Source organism: Oncorhynchus gorbuscha, linkage group LG04 (genome assembly GCF_021184085.1).
Source record: "Oncorhynchus gorbuscha isolate QuinsamMale2020 ecotype Even-year linkage group LG04, OgorEven_v1.0, whole genome shotgun sequence".
Taxonomy (NCBI): domain Eukaryota; kingdom Metazoa; phylum Chordata; class Actinopteri; order Salmoniformes; family Salmonidae; genus Oncorhynchus; species Oncorhynchus gorbuscha.
In genome coordinates, this window is record NC_060176.1 from 46362897 (window position 1) to 46372504 (window position 9608).

Sequence of the window (9608 nt, forward strand, 5' to 3'; positions counted from 1 at the left end):
TTGGCCACCTGATTCTCTTTCACCCTTATGGGGCATTCAGAAGACATGGCATCAAGTCACATATTCATCAAGTCACATATTCATCACTTTTATAACACATAACATGATCCTTTCCACAACTTGGACATCTCTGCTTCTCCCTTCTGTAAACATTTGCGACATGACCAACAGCTTTACACTGATCAAACTGCATTGGTCTTGGGATAAATGCTCGGACTTTGTAGTTAATATATGATAACTGCACTTGAGTAGAGAGAGACTCCATATCCAAAAACAAAAGAACAGAACAGATAGACTCTTCACCATTCACCACACGATTCGCCCGCCGTGCTTCAATCACTCCAGGAATATTTTGAATCTCTTCAAAAATCGACAGCCCACGAGACGCCAGATATAACCCCCTTGAGGGGTGCCCAGTTCCGAAGAGACACACACGACATTTTAAACGTATCAAAAGACACAAAAGGCACGTTCCTTCTGATCCGCAAAGTTAAACAAAAATCAAAACAAGCCCGCCTCTCAAGATCATTACAGCCTTCACTTTACCCAGCACTCTCTCCACCAGTTAGATAAATCAAATGGTTTTTTTCAAGATTGGTACTCTGCTCAATTGCTCCTCATTAACAAACCGTACTCCTACTAGATACGAAAGGTCATTCTCATCACTGTACACTACTTTGCTCCGTTTTCCATTCTTTTGGACAACACTTCAATTCTCCTTGATTCTACCGCCATTCTATTCAGAACCCACTCATCCGCTACCGCCATCTTTCGCTTGTCTTTACCTGCCTGCCTCATTCTCAGGAAAGTCACACTACTCTGGAAACTTTATGACCGGCTTTGGTCAAGGTGTGTCCTTTATGCCGCCACACACAGGAAGTAAACTACGGTGTTTGATTGGCTGCTTTGCACAATGACACGTAAGATACGTTTTTTCTTTGACACCACATGAACAAGTATCAGATAACTTCGTTTAGTTGCAGAGAAGTCTTCAGGTTTACTCCTTCACCGGTGTATTTCGACGCCTTAATGCGAAGTAATTATGTTTAAAGTTTTTACACCTTTCATTGATACCTTATGTAATGTACTGTAATATACACAAGAACAGGAGACGTTTCAGTTTCAAATTAAACTTGGTAACGTTAACATTAATTTACGAGGTTACTACTTCATAACGTTATATATATATTGTACTAGCTACCGTATCCGTCCCGGCTAAATTTGATAAGAGTAGCTAGCTAGCTAACTGAAAGTTACTGAAAGTTAGCTAAACAGACTTTGGTAACTAACGTTAGCTAGCTATTAACGTTAGCATACTAGCTAGTTATTTAGCTGGTGTTACATGTCGTAATATCTAACAGTACTACTAAAAAGAAATGGCTAGCTACATTCACTATTGAACCACAGTTGATAGCAGGTTAACTAATTCAGTTGACTTAGATTATGGCTTGTCTCCTGTGTGGATTCAACTTTGGAACTTGTGTGTGTGTGTGTGTGTGTGTGTGTGTGTGATTAACTTATTATTTTCTCTTTCAGTACAACTATAGGTGTTGTATGAGTGATTGCGCTACTGAGACTGATACCATGTCTGATTTGGTGGATGCCAAAGGGATAGCTGCACAAGGGTAAGGCAATGCATTTCTCCTGTCAACCCTATCATCTACCCAAAGAATAGAGGGTGGGCATCAAAATCAAATGTACATTACCTTCAGAAAGTATTAATACACCTTGACTTATTCCACCCCGAATTTAAAATGTTTATTTTTTTTGTCACCCATCTACACACAATGCCCCAAAAATTACAATGAAAACTTTATTTTTTATGTTTGCAAATGTACTGAAAATGAAATACAGAAATATCTCATTTACATATGTATTCACATCCCTGAGTCAATACTTTGTAGAAGCACCTTTAGCAGCGAATACAGCTGTGAATCTTTCTGGCTACATCTTAAGAACTTTCCAAACCTGGATTGTGCAACATATGCCTATTATTATTTTCAAAATTCTTCAAGATCTGTCAAATTGATTGATGGTAATTGCTAGACAACAATTTGCAGGTCTTACCATAGATTTTCAAGCAGATTTTAGTCAAGTGTAACTCAGCCACGCAGGATCATTCACTGTCTTCTTGGTAAGTAACTCCACTGTAGATTATGTGAATTTTTCTCCCAGTGGCTGGTGGAAAGCAGAATGAACCAGGTTTTCCTCTAGGATTTTGCCTGTGCTTAGCTCCATTCCATTTATATTTTATCCTGAAAAACTCCCCAGTCCTTAACGTTACAATCATACCGATAACATGATGCAGCCACCACTATGATTGAAGATATGGAGAGTGGTACTCAGTAATGTGTTGTATTCAACTTCTGCTTTTATTTTTTTTAACCATCTACCAATAGGTGCCCTTTGCAAGGCATTGAACAACTCCCTGGTCTTTGTGGTTGAATCTGTGTTTGAAATGTACAGCTCGACTGAGGGACCTTACAGATAATTGTATGTGTGGGGTACAAAGATGAGGCAGTCATTAAAAAAATCATTTTAACACTATTATTGCACACAGTAAGTCCATGCAACTTATGTGACTTGTTAAGCAATTTTTAAAAATACTTATTGACTCAAGACATTTCAGCTTTTCATATTTTATTTTGACATTATTGGGTATTGTGTGTAGGCCAGTGACAAAACATCTCAATTCAATCTATTTTAAATTCATGCTGTAACACAACAAAATGTGGAAAAGGTCAAGGGGCGCGAATAGTTTCTGAAGGCACTGTATTTTATTCTATTAGTTTGCACTCTGATTTTTTATTTAGATACCAATTTGGGTGGCATGCACTGGGCGAGTGAGCCTCTTTTTACATAGTTCTATCAGCTGTCACATTCTGTGAAAGCATCTTTCAACATAATTTTACCCCTGAATAGTGTCGGACAAATTATCCTCTCATCTGCATTAGAGTGCAATGTGACATTGCGTGTCTGATCATAAGACAAAACCTGCTGTCATTGTGCCTTCAAGCATGTCAGCTGGCTTCATTAGCCAAACAACATGCATTTTCAACGTACCTGTGGAGCCAGTTTAACATGGACAGTGAAACGTGTATGTAGACGTTTTAATCACTCTGCAAGGACTTCTGCAATGTGGTATTGTCTGCCCACTGTGCCGCAGCCGATTCAGTGTTAAAAGGAACTTTTTCCTTTTGCTCCAGGCTGGGCAGTCCCTCAGTGCAAAGGTTTACGACAGAGAATCCTGAAGTAGACGCTAAGCCTCCGGCTGACATGTACACATATAAGATGAACTACCCCTGCCTTGGACAGTGTGTCATCATCAACAACAAGAACTTTGACAAGCACACAGGTAGGCCTAAGTTTGTACTATGTATTTTTGTCTATTTCACTTGTTCAGGTTATGATGGTATGTCCGATTTTTGTTATATACACTTCATTGGTTATTTCCCTTTAAAGGAATGAGCTTTCGCAATGGAACAGACATGGATGCAGGACATGCGATCAAAGTGTTCTCGAGTTTGGGGTACAAAGTCAAGGTTGCTAATGACCAGACTGTGCAACAGATACAACAGCTGCTTTGCAAAGGTAAGCTCAGCAGTTGTGATGTCTGAGTGTCTGAGTTAGATTGTCTTTCTTTGTGGAGTCATTTGAGAAGTTTCTCTCTGATTGTCTACAAATAAGTTGCACTAGTGTTGGTAGTAGTGATGTGACATCTGGCAAAATTTGATCAACTGAAGGAAATCTCTTTTTAATGTTAAGTTCGATTGACTTCAAGAGCCACTGTGTGTGTGCGTGCGTGTGTGTGACATTTTCAGTGTCTCAAGACGACCACAGCCAGTCGGCCTCCTTTGTGTGTGTGATGCTGAGCCATGGAGACGAGGGGGTGTTCTATGGCACAGATGGCAACGTAGAACTCAAGAAGCTCACTGGCCTCTTTAGGGGCGACCGCTGCAAAACGCTGGTGGGCAAGCCCAAACTCTTCTTCATCCAGGTACTGTAAGGTTTTAGCTGCCTGTTCAAACTTTCTGTACTGAAGTGATGAACATGTATTTGCATGACTGATATTCAGTGGTACATTGCTAAGAGTAGCTTATCTTCCCCTGGCCCTTAACCCCTGATCCTTTCTGTGGATCTGGTGACTAGGCGTGCCGTGGCAATGACCTGGATGGTGGCATAGAGACAGACTCCGTTGCTGATGACTCTCCAGAGAGGATTCCTGTTGAGGCAGACTTTCTCTACGCTTATTCTACAGCTCCAGGTAATAAACTCTGTTTTATTAATGCCCCACTTTGACATACTTTAAAGGGCCATGGCAGTCAAAAATGTGATTTTTTTAAATATTTATTTCCACACTGAGGTTGTAATAACTGAAATTGTGGAAATTATAATCCCTTTTTAGTGTAAGAGCTGTTTGAAAAGTTTTGGTGGATAGAGTTTTGCCAGCCTAGCGACATCACCATTTTAATTGAAAACAATCGCAGTAAGTTACTTCATTGTTACCAAGAAATGATTTGGTATTGAGATAAAAACGTCTGCAGTCGTGCATACTACATATGTTACATTTACATGGTACATAGTACTGATATATGTTATAACTTTTACACACAAACTGCAAACGGGTATGACAGTAGACTATAAGCCTACTACTATAGCCATGTATACTTGTATGGTAATTGCACTGTACCATGTACAAAAACGACCATGTATGTGCTTTAGAGAGATTAATGATTGGTTGGTCTGATTGGTTTGTGACGTCCATGTCTCTCCATAGGCTACTACTCCTGGAGGAACACCCAGAAGGGCTCCTGGTTCGTGCAGGCCCTCTGTGAGATGTTACAAAGGTACGGCAAACAGCTGGAGATCATGCAGATCATGACACGTGTCAACCACATGGTGGCACTTGACTTCGAGTCTATGTCCAACATGCCTGGCTTTACTGCCAAAAAGCAGATCCCTTGCATTGTGTCTATGTTGACCAAAGATCTCTACTTTCCACATTGATTTGATATTGTTGTCTAGACATTACTATGACTTGATTGTGTATCCTGTGGGACCTTTTTAGCTATGTGCACAATGTTTACTGGACTTCTAAGTAGTGCTGCGCAATTACACAACATTTCTAAACTACCTATGTCGTTTCAATATTTTGAATTCCCTTTATGCACATTTTCTCTAGAGATAAACCAGATCATGCCGAACTGCAAATTAGGAGGGAGTTGTAGTTTCCAACAGGACAACATTATACGTGGTTTAATGCAGAAAACGTGGTAATTAACTACCATGACCAGAATCCTACTTGAGACAGAAAAACACTCGATTGAGAGGGGTAGAGGGCAGTTGCTCTCTATGCCTTATTTACTTTGAAGAACTACTAAAATTGTGATTTTGTCAGACAGCATAGGCAGAAGCTCTATAGAGAGGATGACTAATATTTTTTTTAATTGTCATCAAATAAAAACACTTAAAAGTAATCAAAATAAAACAAATGTAATATACACAACTCAAATATTTGTTTAAAGTAATGTGAATAAAGTATGGTTAATAAGTGATAAGCAGTTATGGGCAGTCACTACCATCATGGGACTTTTAATGATTGTTTTATTTTGTGTTACCGCATTCAACCCACATAATGCATTTAATGTATTATCGAAATCGAAAACTGGGATTATTGTTTAAGAATTTAAATGAAACCGAACCGACCTCAAAAAGCACTAATCGCTCAGCACTACTTCTAAGTGGATACAAATTTAAATACTTGTATTCTGTTTGGGTTAAGTCTTAAAGAGAAAGCTAAAGGTTTGATTCAATATATCTTGGACTCGGAGGCCTAAAAGGCATGATGTTGGACCAAAGAGAATGGATTTTTAATGGCAGGCATTAAGCAACGATTATGCAATATGAATACTTGCTATTGATTTGTTGTATATGTTCTGAATTATCGAGTATAAAGGGAAACACGCTTTCAGATAGCAATAATGTAGTAAATCAATCACTCAGGCTTTAAAAGTATTGAAAAATGTGCCATGTCCTTTTAGAAATGATAACTGTCTTACCTGTGGGATGGTTTGTTTTTTTCATTGCACATTGTACATTCAAATAGCTTACTACATGAAATATAAACTTGAATAAACTAGCTTTTATCCTTGATTCAATTGTTATCCTATTATTTTCCAAGAAACCAAACATTTCTGTGAATGGGATTTTAATTAATATATACAGTACCAGTCAAAATTTTGGACACGCCTACTCATTCCAGGGTTTTTCTTTATTTGTACTATTTTCAACAATGTAGAATAATAGTGAGGACATCAACACTATGAAATAACACATATGATAGTCAACTGGAATGCATTTCAATTAACAGGTGTGTTGTTAATTTGTGGAATTTCTTTCCTTAATGCATTTGAGCCAATCAGTTGTGTTGTGACAAGGTAGGGGTGGTATACAGAAGATAGCCCTATTTGGTAAAATACCAAGTCCAAAGAGAAACGACAGTCCATCATTACTTTAAGACATGAAGGTCAGTCATGGTCAAATTGCAGCAAAGAAACCACTACTTATTTAACCAGAAGTTGTCTGAGAACACATTTTACAGCAACAACCTGGAGAATAGTTACAGGGGAGAGGAATGAGCCAATTGTAAGCTGGGGATGATTAGGTGACCATGATGGTATGAGGGACAGATTAGGAATTTAGCCAGGACACCAGGGTTAACACCCCTACTCTTACAATAAGTTCAATGGGCTTGTTAGTAACCACAGAGTCAGGACACACGTTTAACATCCCATCTGAAAGACGGCACCCTACTCAGGGGAATGTCCCCAATCACTGACCTGGGGCATTGGGAAAAGGTGCCCAATGCCCCAAGTCTCCCATCCAGGGACCTAACATACTTAGCTTCATAAGCAAGCCAGCAATGGGATGCAGGATGATATGCTGCTGGCTGTAAAGGACACCCATAAGAAGAAGATTGTTGCTTGGGTCAAGAAACATGAGCAATCTGGAAATCTGTCCTTTGGTCTGATGAGTCCGAATTTGAGATTTTTAGTTCCTTTTCGAGACGCAGAGTAGGTGAGCGGAAGACCTTTCAAAGCTTTGCACACTCTTGGAATTCTCTCAACCAGCTTCATGAGGAATGCTTATCCAACAGTCTTGAAGGAGTTCCCACCTATGCTGAGCACTTGTTGGCTGCTTTTCCTTCACTGTGCTGTCATCAAGGCAAAGGGTGGCTAATTTGAAAAAATCCTAAATATATTTTGATTTGTTCAACACTTTTTTGGTTACTACATGATTCCATGTGTGTTATTTCATAGTTTTGATGTCTTCACTATTATTCTACAATGTAGAAAAGAGTAAAAATATAGAAAAGCCTTGAATGAGTAGGTGTGTCCAAACTTTTAACAGGTACTGTAAGTTTTTTTATTTTTAATGTTAGTCTGGTGGTGCAAGATAATGTCTCCCACAACATTGTGAAATAACTAACGAGAAAATTCTTACAAGACTAACGTGATGTATGGCGGCAGATAGCCTAGCTGTTAGTGTTGGGACAGTAACTGAGGGCACATCGACAAGGCTCTGTCGATGTGCCCTTGAACAATGTACTTAACCCTAATTGTGTAATGCTCGTCAGAAGAAGTGGACCAACGTGCAACGTGGTAAGTGTTCATGATTCTTTATTACATCCGAACACCAATCAAAAGACCAACTAACGTCACGTTCCGTACACTACGCAGAGCTAACAAAAAAAAGAACATCCCACAACCTAAGGTGGCAAAACATTCTGCCTAAGTATGATTCCCAATCAGAGACAACGATAGACAGCTGTCCCTGATTGAGAACCATACCCGGCCAAAATATAGAAGCACAAAACATAGAAATAAAGAACATAGGATGCCCATCATAGTCTCACCCTGGCCTAACCAAAATAGAGAATAAAAACCTCTATGGCCAGGGTGTGACAAATTGCTCCTGTAAGTCACTCTGGACTGTCTGCTAAATGCCTAAAATGTCAAATGAATAAATGTCATGAATGCCTGATTCAGTATTCTGTATGAAAATCTAACATACTATGGGTTATTCAAAACTATAATGTCATTATCCAATATATGATGGGCAGCATAATGGCCTGCTCGTCTCCGCAGTCTCACATCTTATCTGAGGCCACACACTCCATGCAGTGTGTGGCCTCAGATAAGACGTGTGACTGCAGAGAGGAGCAGACTCATGGCTCTTGGATTTCCAGATTATTTCCTGTGGTAGGAGCCAGGGAAACCTCTGCTTTGGCTTTCTGACAAGAAACTACAATAGGTTTTTACTTTCATTCAGTTGAAATACAGAGAGGTTACAGTGCATTTAATCATGACACGGGCAACAATTATATTCTTGTCTAATAGATATTGTGAAAGGGGAGCAGGCAAATAGGATTTAACAGAAGATCAGAGTGGGTATTCTGCCTCCCAGAAATAAATATTCTGCCCCTCCAGAAAAGGCACCTGTCCCACAGAAAAAATATTCTGCCACCCAGACAAAGGCACCTGTCAGAAAGGAACTGGAGCAGATGACTCGGTATGACATTTATCCCCACATTCAGTCGCATATTGCTAAGAGCAGTGTTACGTCATGTTGCCTGTGCTGAGCCAAAACATGTCCTCCAATTATTGCTTGATAATACGAGGAGGATATTTAGGCGTGTGCTTCGGGCTCCGGCCCTCGGCCTGTTCAAATAAGACATAGAGCATCCCTGTCTTCAGAGGATCTGACTGATGGGGACGTTAGTTAAAGGGGAAGTTTACCGAAATTTACCAAGCGATTCCATTCATTGAAACTATGTAATTGGAGTTTGCCTTTTGATGCCCCGTGTACACTAGCACGCGGTGAAACACTGCTTCCCATTCATTTTCAATGGAGGAAAGTGGTGAGGAGCGGAGAGTGCGGATGACGTGGCATGTTCACTAGCAAGCGGTAAATTGCCGCGTGCCACTTAGGCCGCCCATTGTGACTCGCTTGTGGGTGTGCTGGCAGCATATAGCAGCATGTTCGATTGTGCGTCAAGAATTCAGCATAGCAAGTTTGTATGAAGGTCTGGTTATTAAATGGGTAAATAGTTCAATAGTAATATGCTCTAAAACGCTCTGGTGACAAACTTTGCTAGGGCAGGTACTTTTGTGTAGTTCCAGTCCCTAGAAGTGAGGAAGATAATAGTAACATAATATTCAGTGCAGTGTAATTTGAGTATAATGAAGTCTGTTTCTTGTGAGGTTTTCTGTCCTCAGATTAAGAGAGCTATGAAAGCCTGTCTACAGATGAAGAGGTCTCAATGAAGAGCAGTGGTTCTCAGTCCTGGGGACTCAAAGAGGTGCACATTTTTGTTTTTGCCTTAATACTACACTGCTGATTCAAATGATCAACTCATCAAGCTTCAAGTGTTATTTATGTATTCATTTGTGATGCTATCCTTGATATGATTCTGTTAATGTCACATGCCACACATTCACATATGTGTGCCAATGCATCTTTCAATCCAATGTTATCATGATTTGTTATGAGGGATATTATACTTTAGTAATCCACAATGACCTGGTGATGTAAAAGTCTAATAATAT

The 9608-nt window shown here is 39.7% G+C and overlaps 1 protein-coding gene across 1 annotated transcript; it reads left to right on the forward strand.

Annotated features, from left to right (window-relative positions):
* The first annotated feature begins 910 nt into the window (after positions 1-910).
* On the forward strand, positions 911-6153 carry LOC124034151 (caspase-3-like). The gene is made up of 7 exons (XM_046346931.1): positions 911-1036; positions 1537-1625; positions 3207-3355; positions 3463-3591; positions 3822-3997; positions 4150-4264; positions 4778-6153. Exons 2-7 carry the CDS (start codon positions 1555-1557, stop codon positions 5005-5007), a joined length of 870 nt encoding a protein of 289 aa, XP_046202887.1. The 5' UTR covers positions 911-1036; positions 1537-1554; the 3' UTR covers positions 5008-6153.
* The last annotated feature ends 3455 nt before the right edge of the window (positions 6154-9608 follow it).

What these genes read in the sequence shown, in the direction of transcription:
- LOC124034151 (XM_046346931.1), top strand. Translation starts at nt 1,555, where the DNA reads ATGAGTGATTGCGCTACTGAGACTGATACCATGTCTGATTTGGTGGAT. An exon ending in GAACTTTGACAAGCACACAG is followed by an intron (nt 3,356 to 3,462) that starts GTAGGCCTAAGT and finishes TTCCCTTTAAAG; the next exon opens with GAATGAGCTTTCGCAATGGA. An exon ending in ACAACAGCTGCTTTGCAAAG is followed by an intron (nt 3,592 to 3,821) that starts GTAAGCTCAGCA and finishes TGACATTTTCAG; the next exon opens with TGTCTCAAGACGACCACAGC.